Source organism: Bubalus kerabau, unplaced genomic scaffold, assembly GCF_029407905.1.
Source record: "Bubalus kerabau isolate K-KA32 ecotype Philippines breed swamp buffalo unplaced genomic scaffold, PCC_UOA_SB_1v2 scaffold_76, whole genome shotgun sequence".
Taxonomy (NCBI): domain Eukaryota; kingdom Metazoa; phylum Chordata; class Mammalia; order Artiodactyla; family Bovidae; genus Bubalus; species Bubalus kerabau.
The window spans coordinates 371,156-398,315 of NW_026577930.1; the positions used below are offsets into that span (position 1 = coordinate 371,156).

Here is a 27,160-nt window from a genome sequence, read left to right on the forward strand (position 1 = left end):
CTGAATGTTGAGCTTTAAGCCAACTTTTTCACTCTCCTCTTTCACTTTCATCAAGAGGCTCTTTAGTTCTTCTTCACTTTCTGCCATAAGGATGATGTCATTGGCATGTCTGAGGTTATTGATATTTCTCCCAGAAATCTTGATTCCAGCTTGTGCTTCATCCTGCCCAGTGTTTCTCATGATGTACTCTGCATATAAGTTAAAAAAGCAGGGTGACAATATACAGCCTTGACATACTCCTTTCCCAATTTGGAACCAGTCTTTTGTTCCATGTCCAGTGCTAGCTGTTGCTTCTTGACCTGCATACAGGTTTCTCAGGAGGCAGGTAAGGTGGTCTGGTATTCCCATCTCTTTCAGAATTTTCCATAGTTTGTTGTGATCCACACAGTCAAAGGCTTTGGCATAGTCAAAAGCAGAAGTAGATGTTTTTATTGGAACTCTCTTGCTTTTTCCATGATCCAGCAGATGTTGGCAATTTGATCTCTGGTTCCTCTGCCTTTTCTAAATCCAGTTTGAACATCTGGAAGTTCACAGTTCATGTACTGTTGAAGCCTGGCTTGGAGCATTTTGAGCATTACTTTGCTAGCATATGAGATGAGTGCAATTGTGTGGTAGTTTGAGCATTCTTTGGCATTGCCTTTCTTTGTGATTGGAATGAAAACTGACCTTTTCCAGTCCTATGGCTGCTGCTGAGTTTTCCAAATTTGCTGACATATTGAGGGCAGCACTTTCACAGCATCATCTTTTAGGATTTGAAATAGCTCAGCTGGAATTCCATCACCTCCACTAGCTTTGTTCATAGTGATGCTTCCTAAGGCCCACTTGACTTCACGTTACAGAATGTCTGGCTCTAGGTGAATGATCACACCATCGTGGTTATCTGGGTCATGAAGATATTTTTTGTATAGTTCTTCTGTGCATTCTTGCCACCTGTTCTTAATATCTTCTGCTTCTGTTAGGTCCATACCATTTCTGTCCTTTATTGTGCCCATCTTTGCATGAAATGTTCCCTTGGTATCTCTAAGTTTCTTGAAGAGATCTCTAGTCTTTCCCATTCTATTATTTTCCTCTATTTCTTTGCATTGACCATTGAGAAAGACTTTCTTATCACTCCTTTCTATTCTTTGAAACTTTGCATTCAAATGGGTACATCTTTCCTTTTCTCCTTTGCCTTTAGTTTCTCTTCTTTTCTCAGCTATTTGTAAGGCCTCCTCAGACAGCCATTTTGCCTTTTTGCATTTGTTTTTCTTTTCTTTTTTTTTAATTTTATTTTATTTTTAAACTTTATATAATTGTATTAGTTTTGCCAAATATCAAAATGAATCCGCCACAGGTATACATGTGTTCCCCATCCTGAACCCTCCTCCCTCCTCCCTCCCCATACCATCCCTCTGGGTCGTCCCAGTGCACCAGCCCCAAGCATCCAGTATCGTGCATCGAACCTGGACTGGCAACTCGTTTCATACATGATATTTTACATGTTTCAATGCCATTCTCCCAAATCTTCCCACCCTCTCCCTCTCCCACAGAGTCCATAAGACTGTTCTATACGTCAGTGTCTCTTTTGCTGTCTCGTACACAGGGTTACTGTTACCATCTTTCTAAATTCCATATATATGCATTAGCATTTGTTTGTCTTGGGGATGGTCTTGATCACTGCCTCTTGTACAAAGTCATGAACCTCTGTCCATAGTTCTTCAGGCACTCTGTCTATGAGATATAATCCCTTGAATCTATTTGTCACTTACACTGTATAATCGTAAGGGATTTAAGTTTAGATGTTTAGAGTTAAGATTTAGATGTTTAGAGTTTAGATGTTACTGAACTTTAGTTGCATCTCCTTGGATTCTTCTACACATTGTTATAATTGAATAAATATCTACTATTGCAGTGTTGATGGAGAAGGCAATGGCACCCCACTCCAGTACTCTTGCCTGGAAAATCCCATGGATGGAAGAGCCTGGTGGGCTGCCGTCTATGGGGTTGCACAGAGTCAGACACGACTGAGCGACTTCACTTTCACTTTTCACTTTCATGCATTGGAGAAGGAAATGGCAACCCAGTCCAGTGTTCTTGCCTGGAGAATCCCATGGATGGGGGAGCCTGGTGGGCTGCCGTCTATGGGGTTGCACAGAGTCAGACACAACTGAGCGACTTCACTTTCACTTTTCACTTTCATGCAATGGAGAAGGAAATGGCAACCCATTCCAATGTTCCTGCCTGGAGAATCCCAGGGACAGGGGAGCCTGGTGGGCTGCCATCTATGGGGTCGCACAGAGTTGGACACGACTGAAGCAACTTAGCAGCAGTAGCAGCAGCAGTATTACAGTGATTGTTAATAACAGAGTCACTGACCATTTCTTAAGTATGTATTAAATTACTATTTTATTGTTATATTTGACTATTTTATTGATACTCAGAGAATCACACAACCAGAAAGACAGAATTGAAACCCAGTCTAAATCCCCAAATTTTCCTAATATCCATCACTGTATCAGACTAGGAGATGGACTGTTTGGCATCTGGACACATTCAGTTCCTTTCAAGTCTTTACAATGGGCATTATCTGACTGTATCAGTTCTGTATAAGAAAGATTCTATTTTTCCAAGATGAAACATATTGATGCTTTGCTCTCTTGGTTTTGTCACATCAGTCTTTGTACCCTTCTACACAACCTTACATTGTAATGTTTTCCCTAGACACAGGCCTTAGCATTTCTCTTTTAATTCTGCAGCACCACCTTTTTGGATCATATGTACAACCCTGTCTACAGTTGCATTTATGTACGAATGTATGAATTACTCTTAAATGTCTTTCTCCAAGTTCTCTTGTTTTATTTTCATTTTCTCATAACCTTTTGGTGTTTTTACACTATGACAGGAACCAAGGCCAGCTTTTGCATCACCCATCCCCCCACACTCATTCCTTACCATTTTCCGTTTTACATCTCAATTCTCTGTATCATTCTTTACTTCATTTGCTTCACTTCCTCTCCATCTGCCATTTCCAATTAGTTATCATGATCAGCTAACACATTATTAACAAGAGACATATTAACACATCTTTTGTTACCCAAGCATTACTGACCAGAGATATATCAATACATTTTTATACAGAGTGATACAATTAACATGGCTGTGCATAGTTTTTAGAGCTTTAAGTTAATCAAGGGTTCATTATACAACTTACGACTGCTGTTATCATTCATATTTTGCTCTGTTCAGTTTTTATCCCAACCTTCTGTGTATTATAAATGCAAGTTTATTACCATAAAACTTTCAAAAATGCCACTTCACAAAATTTTAAGTAAAGGACTTTTCAGTGAATTTTATGCAGATACTTTCTCTGATCATCTGGATGACATATATAATAGTGTCTTAGAAGATGATAGTTCTTCAGAATATAGTGAACATTCAGTTCAGTCACTCAGTCATGTCTGACTCTTTGTGACCCCATGAACCACAGCACGCCAGCCCTCCCTATCCATCACCATCTCCTGGAGTCCACCCAAACCCATGTCCATTGAGTCGGTGATGCCATCCAGCCATCTCATCCTCTGTCGTCCCCTTCTCCTCCCACCTTCAATCTTTCCCAGCATCAGGGTCTTTTCAAATGAGTCAGTTCTTCACATCAGGTGGCCAAAGTATTAGAGTTTCAGCTTCAACATCAGTCCTTCCAATGAATATTCAGGACTAATTTCCTTTAGGATGGACTGGTTGGATCTCCTTGCTGTCCAAGGGACTCTCAAGAGTCTTCTCCAATACCACAGTTCAAAAGCATCAATTCTTTGGTGCTCAGCTTTCTTTATAGCCCAACTCACATCCATACATGAGTACTGGAAAAACCATAGCTTTCATTAGACGGACCTTCATTGCCAAAATAATGTCTCTTCTTTTTAATATGCTGTGTAGGTTGGTCATAACTTTTCTTCCAAGAAGCAAGCATCTTTTAATTTCATGGCTGCAGTCACCATCTGCAGTGATTTTGGAGCCCCAAAAATAAAGTCTGTCACTGTTTCCACTGTTTCCCCATCTATTTGCCATGAAGTGATGGGACTAGATGCCATGATCTTAGTTTTCTGAATGTTGAGTTTAAAGCCAACTTTTTCACTCTCCTCTTTCACTTTCATCAAGAGGCTCTTTAGTTCTTCACTTTCTGCCATAAGGGTGGTGTCATCTGCATATCTGAGATTATTGATACTTCTCCTGGTTATGATTATTGATATTTCTTCCTGCCAGAGCAGAAAGCTTTCTTAGCTCAGAAAGCACCTGCTGTAACAGGGTAACCCAACTAAACATGTGTAGCCTTGCCAACCCCATAGAATCTGATCATACATAGTTCCCAGTTAGAATGAGATGCTGGTCTTTGGACAAACACAGCTATTGAGAATGGGCCCAAGACAATGCAGTTACCCATAATTCTCAGGTCCCTTTAGTAAATGAGCTAACTCTAATGGTTAGGGGTAGGGGAAGATTAATTACTACTCTACCACCTTGATTCCAGAAAATACTGAAAGAAAATTTGGACAAATTCTGCTGCATATACATTTCTTAATATACAAACATTTAACCTATCCTATCAACTTGAAGAAGATCCAACTCTGTGTCACATGAATGTTTGTGAGAGTTCCCAAAAAAACCTTGCCCCTGAGGCACATGTGACAATCCCAGTGTCAGGATTAGGCTAACCATCTAATGATGTCTAAGAATATTCTTCATCAACTGGGAACTATGTATGATACAGGAAACTGTCATGGTATTCAATGAAAAGCAGAATATAAAAAGATTTGTATACTATGATGATCAGCTTTGAAGAGAGCTATGTGTCCATGTTGATAAGAACTGAAAGGTACTATTCAGACATGAAAACATTGTAGGGCATTATAATTTGAGATGTTATATCTATATTTTTTCAAAAATTTCTCTAATATTTACTGTCTTTTCTATTACATATAACTTTTAAAATTCTTTCTGAAATAAATTTGGATGTATGAGAAACCCAAAAGGAATATTCTTCATTAGGACACAGGACCATTGGGAATCAAGTCTGAAACACTTTGCCTAAGTGGAAAGGTCTCTGGCCCCACTAGACATCTGAGGAGTGGGATGTGTCTCTAAATGATGTTAAGTTACTCATGTCTTTTTTTTGTTGAAGTATAGTTGATTTACAATGTTGTATTACTTTCAGGTGTATGGCAAAGTGATTCAGTTTTATATGGGGCTTCCCTGGTGGCGCAGAGGTTAAAGGGTCTGCCTGCAATGTGGGAGACCTGGGTTCAATCCCTGGATCGGGAAGATCCCCTGGAGAAGGAAATGGCAACCCACTCCAGTACTCTTGCCTGGAGAATCCCATGGACAGAGGACCTTGGTAGGCTACAGTCCACTGGTCGCAAAGAGTTGGACACAACTGAGCAACTTCACTTTCACTTTCTACTTTCATGTGTATATGTATATACACACATAAATATATTTATTCTCTTTCAGATTTTTTTTTCCCTCATAGGTTCTTCCAAAATATTCATTATAGTTCCCTATCAGTTCAGTTCAGTTCAGTAGCTCAGTCGTGTCTGACTCCTCGAGACCCCATGAATCGCAGCACGCCAGGCTTCCCTGTCCATTACCATCTCCCGGAGTTCACTCAAACTCACGTCCATCGAGTCGGTGATGCCATCCAGCCATCTCATCCTCTATCGTCCCCTCTTCCTCCTGCCCCCAATCCCTCCCAGCATCAGGGTCTTTTCCAATGAGTCAACTCTTCGCATGAGGTGGCCAAAGTACTGGAGTTTCAGCTTTAGCATCAGTCCTTCCAAAGAACACCCAGGGCTGATCTCCTTCAGAATGGACTGATTGGATCTCCTTGCAGTCCAAGGGACTCTCAAGAGTCTTCTCCAACACCACAGTTCAAAATCATCAATTCTCTGGCACTCAGCTTTCTTTACAGTCCAACTCTCACATCCATACATGACCACAGGAAAAACCATAGCCTTGACTAGACGGACCTTTGTTGGCAAAGTAATGTCTCTGCTTTTGAATATGCTATCTAGGTTGGTCATAACTTTTCTTCCAAGGAGTAAGCGTTTTTTAATTTCATGGCTGCAGGTACCATCTGCAGTGGTTTTGGAACCCCAAAAAATAAAGTCTGACACTGTTTCCACTGTTTCCCCATCTATTTCCCATGAGATGATAGGACCAGATGCCATGATCTTCATTTTCTGAATGTTGAGCTTTAAGCCAACTTTTTTCAGTCTCCTCTTTCACTTTCATCAAGAGGCTTTTTAGTTCCTCTTCACTTTCTGCCATAAGGGTGGTCTCATCTGCGTATCTGAGGTTATTGATATTTCTCCCAGCAATCTTGATTCCAGCTTGTGCTTCTTCCAGCCCAGCATTTCTCATGATGTACTCTGCATATAAGTTAAATAAGCAGGGTGACAATATACAGTCTTGATGTACTCCCTTTATGCTATACAGTAAATCCTTGTTGTTTGTCTATTTTATATATAGTAGAGCATGTATGTTAATTGCAAACTCTTAATTTATCCCTCCCCCACTTTCACATAACCCTAAGTTTGTTTTCTATCTCTGGATCTATTCCTGTTCTGTAAATAACTTCATCTGTATTCTTTTTAGATTCCACACGTAAATGATATCATATGGTATTTGTATTTTTCTGTCTGGCTTACTTCATTTAGTATGATAATCTCTAGATCCATCCATGTTGCTGCAAATGGTATTATTTCACCCTTTTTATGGCTGAGTAATATTCCATTGTATGCATGTATGTGTATGTGGACATATTCCTTGTCCATTTATCTGTCAATGGACTTTTAGGTTACTTCCATGTCTTGGCTATTGTCAGTAGTACTGCAGTGAACTCTGGTGTGCATGTATCTTTTTGAATGAGAGTTTTCTCTGGATATATACCCAGGAGTGGGAATGCTGGATCATAGGGTAATTCTGTTTTCAGTTTTTTAAGGAGCCTCCATACTGTTCTCCACAGTAGCTGTACCACATTCCCCACAACAGTGTAGGAGGGTTACTGTTTTCCACACTCTCTCCAGCATTGGTTATTTGTAGATTTTTTTAAATGATGGCCATTCTGACAGGTGGGAGGTGGTATCTCTTTGTAGTTTTGGTTTGCATTTTTCTAATAATTACTAATGTTGAGAATTTTTTCATGTACCTGTTAACCATCTGTATGTCTTCTTTGGAGAAATATCCATCAAGTCTTCTGCCCATTTTATGATTGAATCATTCATTGTTTGTTTGTTTTTTTTTTTATTGAGCTCTATGAGCTCTTTGGATATTTTGGAAGTTAATCCCTTGTCAATTGCATCATTTGCAAATATTTTATCCCATTCTATTAGCTGTCTTTTCATTTTGTTCATGATTTCTTGGGCATATGTCTTAAGTAGCACTGATTTCAACATTGAGGGTCCATTTCCAAAATCCACTATACTTAGTAAAAAAGTCACTAATTTTAGCAGTGAAACTTGATTTCTAATATCCATTGTGCTAATTTATGAAGCATCTACTTTTGATCAGAAATAATGATAGTTGAAGTGTTTGTAGTGGCTCTAGAGTGTTCCCTTATTCTAATTAAATGCTAGCTGACCATCCTGATAAAGGCAACCTACTGTCTCTAGAGCTGAATATACACTAATATGATGTCTCACCATATTTGCCAGAATATTTACAAAGAAAATACTGTTATCCCAATGACATCAGACTAATTTGCCCCTACATGCCTCTGACTGGGATTCCCTTCCACTCTGTTTAAATGCTTGTGTAAAGATAGGCCATCCTTCTTTCTTTCCTTCCTTCTTGTCTCTTCTCCCTCCCTTCTCTTTTCCTCTTTCATATACAGCTAATGTTTCTCCCTAACTTACAGAGATTCCCCTCATGATCCCAAGATGTAGTCATTTTCCCCTTCATCTATACTAAAATGGCACTCAGGCACATCATTTTTATAGCTCTTTCACTTTGAATGATGAGCACTTACTAGTAAATACTTACTACTTGTACAGCATTATGAATTCAAGATTCCATACCACATTTGTTTATTTATGGGAACAAAAGGCTCAGAGTCATGAATAAAAGAATTGTTCCAAAAATCTTTCAAGGATGTCTAGATTTTAGAATTGACTCTACAAATAAAAAAATATAACAGATATTTAAAGAAAACCAAGATTATAATGTTATAGTCTATGAATAAAAGAAAACAGCAAAGAGTAAGCTGTCTTACACTGATGATTGTTTTGGTAGATGTCAGTAAAGTACTATGTGAGATTTCATTAAGGTATAACTTATGGGAACAAGCTGAAGACTTCATTTGGCGGGGTGGATCTTGTGCTAGACAGGGTTAATCTACTTTTTGTTTGTTTTTCTCAGATTATAAAGTGCTTTCTTTAGCTTTTATCTCCTGTGTATGGGACTTGAGGGATGTGCTTATTCATAATGATGGCAGGGCTTGGCAGGGCAAGCTTATGCAAAGACTATAATAACTAATATGATTCCTATTTTAAAGATAAAGAAAGAGATCTCTGCTAGTTCTACTTTAAGAATTATTACAGATATTGGACAAAGTGAGTCAGAGCAATCTTTCGTAATCTCTACCCACTGACCCTGGAAAATGTGAAGAACTGCTCCATTTAAAGCATTTGAAATAAATTGGTATCTATACAGTCTTATGTCATAGAATTTATTTTTCATTCTTCTTCAATTATAAGGTTACTATTAAGTGTTCCAGGAATCATTGTCCTCATGATGAAACATTGTCTTCTGTGACACACAGTACTTCCGTAAAATCATTTAGAAACACCCTCGGGTTTTTTGTTTGTTTGGGGGTATTTTTTGGTGGTGGTAATTAGATAATTTGCCTACACGTGAATGATCTAGACTGTGTTTTTGAGTTTCAGAAGGAGAAGCCAATATAGCTGATTTTCATGTATACCTTACTCAAAATCGTAAGCTAAGTTATAGGGATCAAGCCTTTTTACTCCAAATCTCATGTTCTCTATAGTATGCTGCCAACTCTTACCCTCTTTTTTCTTTTTTTTCCCTAGTTTTATTGAGAAATAATTGACATACATTATTTGCAAGTTCAAGGCATATAACCTAATGGTTTGAATTACATGTATTGTGAAAAAAGTACCATAATAGGCTCAGCTAATATCCATCTTCTCATATAGATACAATAAAAATAAAAGAAAGAAAAAAAGGACAAAAATTCTCCTTGTGATGAGAACTCATAGGATTTACTCTCTATTAACAACTTTCCTTTATATTAAACAGCAGTGTTAGGTATAGTCATGCTGTACATTATATCCATAGTACTTACTTATTTTATAACTAGAAATTTGTAACTTTTGACCACTTTCCTCCAATTTTCCCTCTTCTACCCTCCACCTCTGATAACTATAAGTTTGGTCTTTTTTCCATGAGTTTAAGTTTCAAAACTACAAAGCATTGATGAAAGAAATTGCAGAAGACACAAACAAGTGGAAAGGTATCCTGTGTTCATGGATTGAAAAAAATTAATTCTGTTAAAATGGCAATTCTAGCAAAAGCCTTCTGTAGATGCAATGCAATCCCTATCAAGGGTCCAGATGCATTTTTTATAGAAGTAGAAAATACACTACTAAAATTAATATGGAAGCATGAAAGACCCTAAAGAGCCAAAGAAATCCTGAGAAAGAATAAAGCAGGAGTTATCACACTTCATGCTCAGATGGTAAAACGTCTGCCTACAATGCGGGAGACCTGGGTTCGATCCCTGGGTCAGGAAGATCCTCTGGAGAAGGAAATGGCAACCCACTCCAGTACTCTTGCCTGGAAAATCCCATGGACAGAGGAGCCTGGTTAGCTACAGTCCATGGGGTCACAAAGAGTCAGACATGACTGAGTGACTTTACTTCACTTTCGCACTTAAAACAGTATGTGTGTGTGTGTGTGTATATATATATATATACACTGTTTTCCACACTCTATATATATATATAGAGAGAGAGTGTATATATATATATAGAGAGAGAGAGAGAGAGAGAGTGTATATATATATATACACTGTTTTCCACACTCTATATATATATATATATATATATATATATATATATATACTGTGTTACTCCACACAGTATATATATATACTGGCATAAAAAGACGAGTAGACCAATGGGATAGAATGAGAACACAGAAATAAACCCAAGCAAATATGGTGTTACCCTCCTAATTAAGACTTTTGCCATCTACGCTGCCCATTGTCCTCTTAAGGATTCAAAGGAAAGAAACTAATATCTACTGAATACTTGCTTTGGGCCAAGCATTTCACTGTATGGTGGAGACTCATTTAATCCCAGACATATTCTTTCAGTTCAGTTCAGTTCAGTTCAGTCCAGTCGCTCAGTCGTGTCTGACTCTTTGCGACCCCATGAATCGCAGCACGCCAGGCCTTCCTGTCCATCACCAACTCCCGGAGTTTACTCAAACTCACGTCCATCGAGTCGGTGATGTCATCCAGCCATCTCATCCTCTGTCGTCCCCTTCTCCTCCTGCCCCCAATCCCTCCCAGCATCAGGGTCTTTTCCAATGAGTCAACTCTTTGCATGAGGTGGTCAAAGTATTGGAGTTTCAGCTTCAGCATCAGTCCTTCCAATGAACACCCAGGACTGATCTCCTTTAGAATGGACTGGTTGGATCTCCTTGCAGTCCAAGGGACTCTCAAGAGTCTTCTCCAACACCACAGTTCAAAAGCATAAATTCTTCAGTGCTCAGCTTTCTTCACAGACATATTCTTTAGGGAGCTGCAATTTTATAGATCTGGAAATGAAGTCACAAATGAGTAAAATAAAATTAATGGCAGTCTGAATTTAAGCTCAGCTGCTGTTTTTTTCCTTCACTGTATCATATCGTAGATATTTTAATTAGTGACACATTTCAGTATTCAAGGTCCTATGGAATCAAATAGTCCAGAAGAGTACCAAGTAATCAAACATGTAAACTAGAACAATATTGTTAAATTTTCAAACTGTAAAAATCAAGCAGATTCATTTTAGAATATAATGGTCAGAGGCTGCCCTGGCTGAATTGATGTGAAATGTGGAATTTATTAAAACATTCAGTAATCACAAAATCAAAATATTAATATGTGCATAATGCTTTTTATTCAAAGATCTATTTCTGCCGATGTTTTAAATGAAAAATTATTAGTTGGAAATGTAAGAAAACATATGACGGTCAAGTCTGAAATACAAGAAAGACTTAATTTTTAAAAATCTCTTATTTATTCAAAGTATATCAATGCTAGTTGTTAATGATCACATAATTCTCTGCTAATGTACTACATGCAAATGTAGAAAATCATCTTTAAATTGAAATACACAGTTTATCATGGAACCCTACCCCAGTCTCATTTTGGTAATCCATTTGTTGAATAATAGCCTCTGTCACTAGTCAGTTTCACATATGTGACTTATAAATATTTGAAAATAAATTTTAAAAAGAAATGGCCCCCTGCCAATAACATCTGACAACTATTCAATAGGTATTTAAAGGTTAAAAACTCCCAAAGACCTGAATGTCAATCTCAAGCCATTTATATTATCAGTAAATCTCTTTCCTAGTGCACATTCAATATAGCCACCACCTTCATCTTGATAAGGGAGTCTTCATTCTACATTTTCTTAAAAGCTCTATTGTTCTAAAAAAAAAAAAAACAATCCATAGATTCTTCGGCTTCTCAGTCCTTCTAAAGAGAACTGACTAATATCCTCTCACATGTCAAAAAGAAGAATGTTTATCATTTTTATAAACCACTTTTTTTATTCCTGATACACAGTCTATATTTTCCTTCTCTCATCAAAATTTCTTAATAATGTTTTTAATTTGTATTTCTATTTCTTCACACTCCAGAGTCCAAGCTTTTTTCTCCTCAAATATATCTTTTTATAAAACATAGTAGTTGATTCAGTAACTTGAAGGAGAAAATTCTACTGGACTAGTTGTTTGACTTAAAGTAACAAAGCAGCTAGTTAATTGATTAGGTTTGGTATTTTTTGTTTCTCTTTTTACCCCCAGCGTTATTGAGATATAATTGACATATAACATTGTATAGGTTCAAGATGTACAATGTGACAATTTGACACATATATACATTGTGAAATGATTGCCACAATAACATTACCTAACATATCCATCACCGCACATAAATATTTCTTTTTGTAGTGAGAACATTTAAGATCTACTCTCTGCCACACTCAAGTATATAATACAGTATTGTTAACCAAGGTTTCTATGTATCCCTAGAAATTATTCTTCTTATAGCTGGAAGTTTATTTATTTTGACCAGCATGTCCCCACTCCCAGCCCCTGACAACCACCATTCTACTCTCTTTTTCCATTAGTTCAGCTTTTGCAATTCCACATTGCAAGTGAGATCATTCAATATTTGTCTTTCTCTGTCTGACTTGTTTCGCTTAAGCATAATGCCCTCAAGGCCCACCCAAATAAAATAGGTTTCCTTCATTTTTATGGCTGAATAATATTTTACAAAACAATATTATACTGTGTTCATATTTTATGTTCATATTTTTTTGGCCGCACCATGTGTCATGTGGGATCTTTGGTTCCCTGGCCAGGGATCAAACCTGTGCCCCCTGCATTAGGAGCACAGAGTCTTAACCACTGGACTTCCAGGGAAGTCCCCTAGCCTTTATTATGTTGAAGCATTTTCTTTCTCTACCCAACTTTTTGAGAGCTTTTATAATGAAGTTATAAACTGTTTTGTCACATCCTTTTTTCTGAATCTATTGACAGGATCATATGATTTTTATTCCTCATTCTATTAATGTGGCATACCACATTTATTGATTTGCACATGTTGATCCATCCTTGCATCCCAGGAATAAATCCCACTTGATCATGTTATATTATCTGTTTAAGGTACAGTTGAATTTGGTTTGCTAGTATTTTGTTGAGAATTTCTGTATCTGTATTCATTAGGGATATTGACTTGTAGTTTTCTTGTAGTATTCTTAACTGGTTTTTGTATCAGGATAATGCTGGCATCATAAAATTCATTTGGATGTGTTCCCTCCTCTTTTATTTTTTCCTTGGAAGAGTTTGCAAAGGATTGTGTTAATTCTTCTTTAAATATTTGGTAGAATTCACCAGCCAAAGTGGTTACTAGCTTGAGAATTTCTGTCTGGTTCTTCTTTATGGTTTCTGTTTCTTTATTAAATGGAAGATCCCCTGGAGAAGGGAACAATTACCCACTCCAGTATTCTGGCCTGGAGAATTCCATGGACTGCATAGTCCATGGGATCATAAAGAGTTGGACACAACTTCATGACTTTCACGTTTTATTCATGCATTATTTTCCTGACTTTGTTAAACTGTCTGTATTTATTTTCGCTGATTTTCTTTAAGATGATTATTTTTACTTTTTTATCTCACAAGTTGTAGACCTCCATTTCTTAGGTGTTGGTTACTGGCACATTATTACTTTCCTTCAGTTCAGTTCAGTTCAGTTGCTCAGTCGTGTCTGACTCTTTGCGACCCCATGAATTGCAGCACGCCAGGCCTCCCTGTCCATCACCAACTCCCGGAGTTCACTCAGACTCACGTCCATCAAGTCAGTGATGCCATCCAGCCATCTCCTTAGGTGATACCATATTTGCCTGATTCTTTGTGATCCATGTATCCTTGCATTGGTGTCTGTACATTTGAAAGAGCAAATATCTCTTCTAATATTTAAAGACTGACTTTAGCACGTAAAGTTCTTCTGTCTGTTCCCCAGGCCAGTGCAATTACTTCCAGAAACCTAATCATACTGGGTTGGAGCTCAGGTTCATATGGGTCCTATCTGGTCTCTGGGTGGATAGGAATACCTCTAGAACCTTGTTCAGTAGTATAGCACTTGGATAGGTTTTCACTTCAGGATCCACAGTTGTGTCTTCAGTCGGTGGACCTACTACCAGGAGTGTGGATGGGTATGGCTCCCACCAGGTCACTGGGAGGGCTAATACCTGGTCATTGGATGGGTCCTTGGGTGGACAGGACTGGCTCTGTGCTGCAGAAGAGAGGATACATGCAAATGATATCTTATTTGACCATCTTGATGACTTCATTCCTATTTTTCTTTTTTTGTGGGACATTACAGTGAGAATCTCTTGAAAATCATGGAAAGAGTAAACCAATGACTATATTAGAACCTATAAATATTATTAGAAAAGGTGTGTATGTCAACTGCTTTCCATCTCTGCAGTCAACAGAATTATACTTGAGGGTTTAAATTACAGAAAATAAAATTTACAGAATAAAGTTCAGAATAAGATATAGATTGTGGTACTATCCTTCTGTGACATTTAATTCATTTTCAGCTATTTATAAACTTAAGTTGAATTTGAAAGATCACAGTCCTATCCTTTAAAAATCTTAGCATAATTTTGTTTTTTTCTATGACTATAAAAAATCTCACATTTTCAATTTCTTATACACATTAAGATTAGTCAATATGCATTCTTACAGACATAAAAAATATCTAAGAGATATTTCCCATGACTCTGACTCAGCAGGTAACTGAGAAGAAAGCAGAAACCTTAGAATCCATATGTTTTTGACTCAGTAAATGTTATTACATTTAGCATGATATATGACATGGTATTTTCAGTCTGATAATTTTCAAATCAGGAGTTTGCTTCTGTTGGTAAATAAATGCCTAGCCCAGTACTGCACTGACATAGACTCTGGGGAGAGAAATTAGATATCAATCAAGTGTCCATTGATTTGAGAAAGGATGCTGCTGTAGCTGCTTGCAAGGGGCCTTTTAGTTCTATTTCTTACCAGAATAACCTCCATGTGAACATCTCCTTTTTACCTAGGGGATATTAGCTTAAATCTTGCAAACTCATCCAGATGACATAAAGAGATAGAAAACTGACTGAGACCACAGTACCTATTCCTGGGGTTCATTTAATCTTAATATGGTTACTGACTATATCAGTGTAGGTACGAATTTATCCCCTTTTTGATGAAAGTGTGGATTTTCATCTTATTTCTAGGTAAAATAGAGTACATACTTAGTAAGTATCAAGTCCCCTTATCATGGAGCTGAGGCTGCAGTGTGTAGGCTTTGTGATACTTTTGATCAGTTACCTGGCAGCTGACTGCACTTCTTTGATACCTTTGAGACCTTGGAGTACCTATGAAAGTGAAAGTGTTGGTCACTCAGTCATATCCGACTCTTTGCAACCCCATGGACTGTAGCCCACCAGGCTCCTCTGTCCATGGGATTCTCCAGGCAAGAAAACTGGAGTGGGTTGCTATTCCCTTCTCCAGGGGATCTTCGCAACCCAGGGATTGAACCCAGGTCTCCTGCATCACAGGCAGATTCTTTACCATTTGAGCTACCTGGGAAGCTCCAATACCTATGCCTGGAGTACCTATACTCTGTTGTAAAGCAAAGTTTCTCAAAGTGTTGTCCCTGGGCTGGTATCAGTTATCACTTGAGAGTTTTCTATAAATTCCAATTCTAAGGACCTATTCTAGATATTCTGAATTGAAAACTCCAGAGGTGGGGCCTATCAGTCTGTAATTTAGCAAGTCTTCCAAATTGTTGCCATTCATGCTTAAGTATGAAAACCACTTTTTCAGAGAAGCTTACAAGGACTCTGAGCCTTCAATGAGTCACAATAAGAAAATACAGTTCAAGATTATTCCAAAGAAACTTTGCTAAACTTTGACCCTGTCACTCCTAGTAATTGCTTGAGGAGTCCAGGCAACTTGGAGTATGTATCACCAAAGCCACCTCTCCTAGGAAATGGCCCAAATCTTGAGAAAATCTCTCCATTAGCCATAGATATATGTCACGTGATACCCAAACGAGAGGCCATTCATTCATTTAATCAGCAGATATGTTTGAGCATCTACTAATCCCTAGTCATATATCTGAATCAAGGATCTTGTGGTCAAAGAAAGAAGATAAGATGTGAGCACAATAATCTAATATGTGGTAAAAGAGATCACCTTCAACTCAAAGATATCAGAGTCAAATTGAAAGGAAACCAACTGCAGAGATAGCTGCTGGCTTTTTGACAATGGGTAGCCATAAGTATTTTTCAAGCTACCATAAATGTAATCAGTTGTGAGGTTTTAAAAAATAAATTTTCTGATTCTATGTGGGATGGGGCAGAAGAATAAGGAAACAGAGAGGAAAGACCCAATAAAATATAATTATAGCAGCTGAGGAGAGAGTAGGACCTCACCCTGGACGGAAACAATCCAAAGGATTTTTACCAGTGAATGGCTGTGAGATTATTGATAATGTAAAGAGATAAATGGAACATGCATCTGACATTTAAAGACTATAGACGTGAGATTCTTATGTTACTAAAATTTAAGTGAAATAAAACATGAAGAACAAAGCTTGAGGTGGAAAGTTTGTTTGGTTGTGAACATGTTGAATGTCCAGGTTACTGGTTCATGAGAAAGAAGACAAGATTGGACATCTAAGTTAGGGAGACATCTACATAGACGTGGTTGTTGATGTAATGGGAGAAAAAGAGATTTTTAAGGGAACATAGGCTGAGAGACAAATGAAACAGGCCACAGGAAACATCTTAAGAAATGATAGCATTTATGAATTGGAAGAGAGATGTCCATGGATGAGGCAGGAGAACCAGAAACAGTGTCATGTAAGCAAAAGTGACATCCATCTGGAACTTACTAGTATTGGTGGACCAGTTGTTTACATGTGGTCATAAGTGCGCTGTTCTCTTGGGTGTTCATATTGATCTGGTTTTCAAATGCTTTTGAGCCTATACAAGACAAAAGGTGAAAAATGAGGATCTAGTCATTACCCATCCCAGATTTGGGCAAACTTCAGTACTTTATAGTACTTTGTAAAAAATTAGAAGAGAAATAATCCCAGAAAAAGAACAGTATATGCATGAAATCATTCTGCAATCTTCAATCTGGCTTCAAGAGTCCTCCCATTGGCCCATAACGCTTGTACTATTCTTTGCAACATATTTATCCTCTGGAAATAGATTGTGGACTTGTCTATGTCTTCTACTAGACTGGAAGTTACTGATTCATATTGTGAAGGAAGATTTTATCTCATAGATATGGCATGTGATTATCTAATAAATGGACATTTTAATTAAATATTAACTGGTATTATATTGTAGCTTTATTGTGTGCTATTTTCTATTATTTCTTAGTCAAGTATTTACGTCAACAAAGTGGTACCACTATAGACCACTGGCCTATCTGAAAAGACATGGTATAATAAATATAATTATCATTTTTGTGAAAATTGAATTACTATGTAAAACTATATCCTGCTTAAAGAATAAAGAAAATGCCAAATACCCAAATATGACATGAATGGGATGATTACTTTTTTTTATTACCTGAAAGTTGCTTTTAAAAAGTTTTCCATAGCTTAAGGTTTTTTATTTCCCCAGGGATCCTATAGTAGAGTTGCTAGTTTCTTATATGCCTGTGTTAACTTTAAATGAAGTAAACAGTTCTCTGAGTTTTCCATAACAAGCTATAGAATGACTTCTAGGTAGTTCAGGATTATCAGACTACTAAATGAACATACATATGTACCTTCAGAAGTGAGTTTTAGTGTCTTTGAAGTCAAAAGGAGTGTCCCAGAGCCACCCAGAGCAAGTCATGGATGCCCCTCTATCTTTGATATTTTATACCCCAAATATTTTCAATTTTTTATACCAAATGCCAAGATCTTTTTGTTCTGAAATATAGGAGTGTTTCAACTCAACTTGATCTAATAATCAAATAATACAATGACAATCATCAAGGAAGCACAAAAGAGACCTAAGCATATTGATATTGATAGACACAGCCTACTGATAGTATTTAGAATTGAGGTGAATTATGAATCCTGATATCACACTCTGAAAAGGAAATTGACAGATGAGATTCTGCAGAAGAAGATCAATGACTTCTTGTTCTAAGAAAAAACAAATGAGAATTTTGGGATGTTTACACTAAGATAAAGATAATGTACAATAGTAGTCATCAAATATTTGAAGGGTTCTCATGTAAAAATGGAGAAGAATGAGGAAAGAAATCAAATTTTAGAACTGTTTAATTCATTTGTATTATAATTTTTGATTCTTTCAATCAAACTGATTAACATAATGAAATAAAATTAGGCAGTAATTTACATGTAAGATAAGTGAAGATCAGGAAAACAATATGTTTTTCTATAATAATTCAGCATATTAATAGTCTTAATACTGAACTCCAAGAACCAGCTCTCAAAGAAAAATTAATTATTCCACGTTTTGTTTTATCTTTTCCCCAAAAGAAAATCAGCACAATGCACACAACCTAAAAACCATTCCTCAAGCCAGCCAAGCCAATTTCAATTTTCTTTCTTTCTTTTCAACAGGGTAAAATCATCAAAGGAAGGATTAGGTGAAATGTACAATTATGTAGAATAAGGACATATTATCTAAATATGTGGCTATTATAAGCTGTCAAAATTCTCTATGATCTGTGTATCAAAAATGTTTAATGTTAACATTTCATTGCTGTTTTCATTAATTTTTCTCCTACTGTCTTAATAACAACAAAATATAACTCCTTTATACCCCCAAATTCATTCCATGATACTTGGCATTATTGAATTATTAATGAAAATTAATAAAAACTTCTTCCTCTGGTCTCCGAGAAGTGGGACATTTGGAGATACTTATGAAATAAGGTGATTGTTCTCATGTCCTATTGCTTTCTTTGTAGAGTAGTGACTTCAGCTTTACTCTGTAATGTTCTTGACAGATAATAAAGATTATGATGCATACTTATCATATACCAAAGTGGATCCTGACCAGTGGAATCAAGAGACTGGGGAAGAAGAACGCTTTGCTCTTGAAATCCTTCCTGATATGCTTGAAAAGCATTATGGATATAAGTTGTTTATACCAGATAGAGATTTAATCCCAACTGGAAGTAAGTTCATGTTTTCATTTAAGAGTGTACGTGTCCTTGTATCTGTCTGTGTAGTCATCATTTTTAGACAAAATTTTAACTTTTGCTTCTTCTACATCTGTCAGTTTCTCAAGAAAGAAATGGCATGATATGTTCAAATGAAAAATAAGTTTTGATACCCCTGAGGAAGCCACTTCCACTATTCTATAAAGCGTCTCATATTATGAGCCTTGACATTTAAAAAAAACCAAATGAGAGATTTGTACCTGGGAAAATATTTCAATCACTGAGAGAAGCAAAAGCCCCATCCTCTATTCTAAGTGATCATTGGCTATTTTCATCTTCTCAAGGGTTTACCTAACAACCAACAATTCTCATTTTCCTGTGTGAAAGAGAATCCATTGGGGCTTTCTGGACCAAATGTTCAATTTACTTATTCTTTTTTTTTTTATTTTTAAATTTTACATAATTGTATTAGTTTTGCCAAATATCAAAATGAATCCACCACAGGTATACTTATTCTGATAAACCCTTTTCTCTGTTGTAGCATACATTGAAGATGTGGCAAGGTGTGTAGATCAGAGCAAGCGGCTGATTATTGTCATGACCCCAAATTACGTAGTCAGAAGAGGCTGGAGCATCTTTGAGCTGGAGACCAGACTTCGAAACATGCTTGTGACTGGAGAAATTAAAGTGATACTCATCGAGTGCAGTGAACTACGAGGAATTATGAACTACCAGGAGGTGGAGGCCCTCAAGCACACCATCAAGCTCCTGACCGTTATTAAGTGGCATGGACCAAAATGCAACAAGTTGAACTCTAAGTTCTGGAAACGTTTACAATACGAAATGCCTTTTAAGAGGATAGAACCCATTACACATGAGCAGGCTTTAGATGTTAGTGAGCAGGGGCCTTTTGGGGAGCTGCAGACTGTCTCAGCCATCTCCATGGCTGCCGCCACCTCCACAGCTCTAGCCACTGCCCATCCAGATCTCCGATCCACCTTTCACAACACTTACCATTCACAAATGCGTCAGAAACACTACTACCGAAGCTACGAGTATGACGTACCTCCTACTGGCACCCTGCCTCTTACCTCCATAGGCAATCAGCATACCTATTGTAACATCCCTATGACACTCATCAACGGGCAGCGGCCACAGACAAAATCGAGCAGGGAGCAGAATCCAGACGAGGCCCACACAAACAGTGCCATCCTGCCGCTGTTGCCACGGGAGACCAGTATATCCAGTGTGATCTGGTGACAGAAAAGCAAGGGACACCCCGTCCCTGGGAGTTTGAGTAGAGTCTGCAGTCCAGTGCCTGGAACTAAATCCTCGACTGCTGCTGTTTAAAAAACAAAAACAAAAACATGCATTACAATCTCTAGAACATGAGGAAAAACAGGGTCTTGTACATATGTTTTTTGCAATTTCTTTGTAGCATCAGTGTCTTCCTGTTTTACCATGTCTCTTACCATTACATTTTTTGACTTTGTTTTATATGTCATTGGAATTTGTAAATTTACCTTTTTTTAAAGAAGAGACTTATGTATAGATAGAAAACCCTTTTTTGCTTCATTAGTTTAGTTTTAGAATGGGTTTTTATTTCCTTTCCTTGATTTTTGTTTTGCTTTTAACATTTCCTTGGGGTGCTTGGACAAATCTATCCGATGGGACAAGGAGCACCGGATCCTCTCTTGGGTTCTACCTAGGATCAGCAGGGCCATGTGGGCCTTCAGAAAGCAGTGCAACGAATGCCAGCATTGCCACTCGGGAAAAAAAATGAGAACACTTGCTCATAGGAGGGCCCCACCAATCAGAGCCCTGAATCTCTTCCTTGTCCCACCTCATTCCCCACCTCTACCCTTCTAATGTCGGCATGACGTGTAAACTCTGAGAAGGGGTAGGGGGGTGGGGTCTAACTGTCTTAACATTTAATTCACTGCTCGTCAGAATACACTCCAGACCCAAAAGTGTGCTAGTCACTTTACAGTGACCACTACAGAGTGCTAAGAAGAGAAGATCAAGGGCATGAAAATGGGGGAGAGTGTGTTGTTTCCGTTTTTTAAATGAGTTGATGTACCCTTATATAAATATATATATATATATATATATAAACACAGAACAAAACAAAAGAAACAAAAACAAAAACAAAAAAACAAAAAAAAAACAAACAAACAAAAAACAAAACAAAAAAATCAAGCCCTATATTTGATCACTTCCTGGAAAGGCATGAATGTGTTTGTGGCTGTTTTTGTTTACTATTCTACTTCCTCTTTTCCCTCTATGATTTTCTGCAAATGAGATTATGTGCAAATGCCAGGCAAGTTAACTCAAAAGGGTGAATCAACACAAGTCAAAATGAAATTTACATTGAAGGCTTCCAAACCAAAGGGAAGGACAGGATGTGTCATCGAAATATGTTTTGTCACCTTGTATTATAGAAATGTTATTTTCTAAAGAGTCAGTGCAAATCTGTGAAACTTATTATGGGGTCCCCTTGTATTTAAATGTTACTTCACTGTATTTAATTTTCAGTGCTATAATCAGAATCAAGTGTTTGGTTTCAGTTTGTGAACATAAGCAACACTTATTAATCTCAAAGTGTTTATATAAGAACTCAGGAGGTCAAACATATGAATACCAACAGAAATCAGTATTTTCAAAATAAACATTATTTACACAAAATAGTTTTTAAATTAGATGAGAAAGTATTTAAAATAATTTTACTGTATAAAGAATTAGTTTTATTTTAACTGTATAATTCTGTCAAAAACAGAAAGCTGATGCTCCCAGGAAATTCATCTCTTACCATTTAGCTTTATGTTTGAAATCAATGACATAAGTAGCTAATACATATTCATGTTGAAAATGATACAAAATCAATCCTAAGGGAACTTGCAGAGGGCAAAATTGCTAAAGGGAAATATTACCTAAGTAGCTTTTAGTTTTTAAAAAAAATCGATGTGATGAAAACACTGATAATAGAACTTATGCATTACTTTAGTGATTCAGTGTAGGAACTTCCATTCCAGCCATTGTCCGTGGGCTTGTGTAGTGACTACTGTATGTTTGGTTTATTGCTACCACCATATAATGAGAAAACAATTCTACAGTTTTGGTCACAATACTAAGGTATGAGTTGGCCACACACAAAAATGTAAACTTCAGTAGAGTTCACTGGTGAGGGTAAAATTGAATTGCAAATGTATGAGAGATGATTATAAGAATTTTGTAAAGCTGCGAATATCTCATGTTTGTGTGACAAGGTAAAGGAGCTTTAGGATGTGCATTGGTTTTTATTTGCTAAAAAAAAAAAAAAAAATGCTTATTTCCCTGACAACTTGCCTGGGTCCTTGTCCACAATCTGTTCTTTTTATTCCCGTGCTCCCCTTGGACCTGTGTCACGTTTTCACAAACCAGAACTGAAGCTGCAAGGACACATAAACTTTAAGGTCAGCTTTGCACATTGGGTTATTTTCAGAATTCAAGAAGGCCATTGTTTATAATATGGACACCTGTCAGGGACTGGTAGCAGTGACCTCACTGGACTGGATTCCAGATTCCCCCAGTGCTCAGAAAACTGTAAACATGACAATGGCCTGGTTTATTTCTTTGTTTGTTTTTGTTTTTAATTTTTTTAAATGCACGATGGAAGTGTGGAATAAATGTAGAGGAAGTATTCAGACCACAGTCATATTTTAGGCATCCATAGGTGTTAATTTAGCTGCATTGGGAGTACATTTTTTGTTCTATTTTTAGTGTAGATTTAAGCACTTTGAATAGCATGATTCAGGGGTTGATGGGTAATATTTGATATTCTCACAACTTAAAAATGCTTTTCTTTTTCCTCTAATGCTTTGTCATATTTCTAGAAAATCAATGGAAGAAGAAGTTCTCTATGGCTTTAGAAACATTCCTCCCGAGTATTCCTCTATCAGCTACATGTGAGAACAAATGAAGGAAACTGTCATATGTTCACGTGCTCTATGTTTAACAAAAGTTATGTTAGAATTCACAATAAAGAGAGAAAAAAATGTATTTTCCCTAGTGCTTAGGTTTCATCCTTCTCTTTTTTCTGTGGGGGCTGTGGGGGATAAGAATATTCTAGTTGTAAAAACACAGTTGAAAGTGTGAATTTGTTAGCCAAGCTGAGGGAGATAATGGACATCTGGACTTGGATATGTATGATGTTTGGTATTGCTTATTTTTCATCATTTGCTACTCAGACTGCAAGTGACATGTTACGGATTCCTAAGTCCACCTGGTTTTTTAATGTAACCTCTACTTGCTGCCTGTGAGCGTCCTACCCTTTATACTGGTGCTCAAATCTTTGATTATTTAATTTGTAATCCATTCCTTAGGTCTTCTGTGGGCAGAGAAGGATTTTGTGTCTCATGCAGCCAGCTGATTTAAGATCAAGTATATGAAATAAATCCGAGACACAATAACCTAAGATACCTGAACCTACTCTATTTCTATAGCTAAACCCCTGATTGTTTCAGTCAACTATTTTGTGTTGATTACTTTTTTCATAGTATATGCATATTTGAACCCTATGGACTTAAATACCTAAATACTTCTTCTTTATTTCATTACTATTTAGCATTTTATAACAAGAACAGATGTTAACTGAGAGCTGACCCTAAACGCCAAGTAAGTTTTGTTTATCCTAGAATAGTCATTAACTTTGACAGGTACCACTTAAGTAAATTAAGATCACCACTTCTAAGAAAACATTCATTCGTATATTTGTAAATTATTTTCAGGTTCTGGATGCCCTAGTTCTCCTTTTTGTAAGAAGTATTTTTCATCTTGTGCTTAATTTCTTTCTTGTTTTAATTTAGTTTATATCATTAGTCCCAGAAGAAAGCTTATTGAAATTCAAAGATCACTGGTACCATGCAAGTAAAATGACAGACTGGAACTAAGAGAACATAGAGACACAGAAGCAGAAAATTCCTTACTGTTTCTGATATGAACTTACTTGATCATTATTCCCATTATTAAATGGGTTAGAAATTCTATCTACAGACACATATTCCCTATTACTAAAGAATTTTTTTAACAACATATACAGTTATTACAAACAGATGATGCAACTGAGTTCCCTAAAAGGAGCAGCTTGTCAATGGAAGCAGAGCTATTCCTTGCCTTATCACTAACCCTTCCCACTTTATTATTCTGAACAAAGAAAGCAACCAACAGTCAAATTTGCATTATCCTTAACAATAGACCTTAAAGGTGGGTTTAAGGACACCTTAAGTATGTAAGACTGATTAAAGGAAATAAGGAAACACTTGAAATTCCAGACAGAATTGTGAAAGTGTACAAAATTGTGTTTCTGGGATGTAAGTCTCAAAGACATCCATCACCTAAAAAGCTATGATATTTGGATATAAAGCATGTTCTCAGAAACTGACATTGAGATAAACCACGTATCTTGCAGGCACTGTTATGGCTACTATTTCTTACCTTAATTCATGAAAATTCAGGGAATGATTATTGTTCTTTTAACAGAGGCAATTCCAACATGACCCAACTTTGTGGGAGACTTGGTTTATAGTGAGGCAAAACTTAGATGACCAAGTAATTCACACCCAAATAAATGAGAGTTGATAGTTTATTCATTTCTTAATTTACTCAAAAGATAACTGAGGGGTAGGGAATGTGAAATTATGCAATTTGGCATGATGCCTTATGTCATTAAACTTTTTTCTGGGTTGATTTATTTTCCTACAACAAAATTAAGAAGAAATAACTTAGTGCAGGAGTAGAACAAACAACCATTTGACATGTTTTTCCAAAGGGACCTGGTTTTCTTATGCTAAGATTTAGAGCTGGTTATATACTTGGTTTTCAGCAACTGAGTTTATGCCAGTTTCAGGATTTATGATATAACTTTGGGGCAATATGAAGAATTTTGAGAATGAACTGACATGGTAGTTATTTCAAGTTTTACTTTTTGCTCCTGGTGGGCAGCAAGATGAAAGTTGGTGCTATGTTAATTAAGATACTGTCACAAGGAACTGTAAGACCTGACTCAGTGTGAGTAAAGAGGAGGTCGATGATGGTGATGATGATGATGACTTAATCCTAATCTCCTCTGTTTTGTCATCATCAAACTTCAGTTTCATGTATAGAAAATGCCCAGACTGAAAAGAAAGAACTCAGCTCTGATTTTTCCATCAAGTATTTCTTCCTTCCAGGCTCAGAACACAAAACATCTCTATAAATAAGAGACATAAAAAGAAAAATTTCCTTCTGCCCTTTAGGAAGTGCCCCTCTAAAGTCTCTGAGTCCACTGACAAACACGTTTCTGAATTGTTCACTGAAATAAGTTAAGTAAGGCACTGTTGTTTTTCTACCATTCACTACCTTCACTACCTTCACAATACATCCCCCAGCGTCCACAGCCTGGAAAATCTTCTCTTTCTAACAAAGACAAGTCATTACACCGTATTTCCTCCACTACTAAATGAGTAGAAATCGAAGAACTGCACATGAACTTGAGACTCTTACATGTAATATTGATGTTGTGTAAATTTCAGTCTTCATAGTCCAGATAACCTTAAGTTTCAAAGGGCATGCTGGTCATTAAAAAAAAAAAAGATTTAATGTAAAATGACATATTACATAGTGCATGAACATGTGGCAAAGTAATTTGGATCTATCCTTACTAGTCAATGAGAGTCTAAATTTGGGGAGATTGGATGTGAGTGTTTTAGGTTAATTCTAAACTGGGATGAAGACATCTTTCTGTTAGTAAACGTGGACAGTTGTCCATATTCCTCGCAACATATGCTCCTGGTAGCTAGAATCCTTAGTGTGTTTTTTCCACTGAAGCAGTGGAGATATGTTCATATAATCTGCTATTAAATTGTAAAAACTTTTACATTTTCAGAGTTTGAGAGAACCCAAATAGGAAAATGAATTTGGTCATTTTCCTCTGCTGGTGTTCAAATCAAATTTTAAACTCAGACGCTTTCAGATATGTTCAACAGTCAGTAAAAAGTGCATTTTCCATAGTGTTTCCCTTTAGTTTTGCCTACCCTCTTTGATTTTGTACAATCTAGAATGTATGTAACATGTGTAGGTGATGGAGGCGCTCCTTTTTTTCTTAGAATACTTACAATTATATATTTGGTTTTGCTTTGACTAGCAATAGGACAATAGACAAATACAAGTGTAAAAATGAGAAATTTTAAACTTGAATTATAATTTGTGTTTTATAGTCGTTTCATAAGTCTGTTGCTCTCTATGAGTATGCTCTCTATATATCCTGTAAAAATAAATTTATATGTTACATAGAAATTCAAGAAATTAAATTATTTATTAAGCTACATATGTTTCTTCTGGTTTCTACCTGATCATAGATGAAAATAAATTAAATAATGTGTTGTTGGAACCTATGTAAGTACCTTCGTTAATTTGACAACTCTTGTTATATTTCTCCTTCCCTCTCTGTTTATGTCTGTATATGCTTATAATTCTTAGACATAATTCATATTAAGATTATGGAGAAAGGGACTTAAGAAATGGCCAACTGGCTGAACAAAAAGAAAAACTTTGTTAAAAACTCAAGTTCACTTACAATCCTTCTTTATTTTCTTCACTTCTCAATTTTTGAGAAATTTGAGTCACAAATTCAATCTCTTAAAAGTTATTATCATGTTAATGATCTTTTCAAGGTTAAATTCTGCATTTTCCTTTCATCTATTTCATACAATCCTTTGAGGAACAGAAATGAAAGGGATGATAACATGTAAATCTTCTTTGCTGCTTCTTTTCCTTACTTCTTGATCCCCAGGTATTTTATTCCTTTCTTTTTAAGGTACCACTCACATAAGGACGGGCTTCCCAGGTGGCTCAATGGTAAAGAACCTGCCTGCCAAAGCAGGAGACAAGACCCTGGGTCAGGAAAATCCCCTGGAGGAGGAAATGGCAACCCACTCCAGTATTCTTGCCTAGAAAAATCACATGGACAAAAAAGCCTGGTGGGCTACAGTCCATGGGATCACAGAGAGTCAGAGACGACTCAGCAACTGAGCATGTGTGCACGTAAGGACCTTAAAATAAAGTCCCCTCAGGTAATATTTTAAAATGATCAGCATCTTTAATCAGTGTTTTGTTTTTTTTTTTTCCGACTCGATTTCTACCTAGTTGTCGTGCATACTTACTCCTAAAAGGAAATATTTTT

The 27,160-nt window shown here is 36.7% G+C and overlaps 1 protein-coding gene across 1 annotated transcript in view; it reads left to right on the plus strand.

Annotated features, from left to right (window-relative positions):
• Positions 1 to 21,060, plus strand: part of LOC129641131 (interleukin-1 receptor accessory protein-like 1) — a 323,348-nt gene extending 302,288 nt beyond the window's left edge. Inside the window, exons 6-7 of the mRNA XM_055565921.1 lie at positions 18,808 to 18,978; positions 19,505 to 21,060. Of these exons, the coding sequence (XP_055421896.1) occupies positions 18,808 to 18,978; positions 19,505 to 20,223 (890 nt within the window). The 3' untranslated portion in view covers positions 20,224 to 21,060. The remainder of the gene's footprint in view (positions 1 to 18,807; positions 18,979 to 19,504) is intronic.
• Positions 21,061 to 27,160: the final 6,100 nt, after the last annotated feature.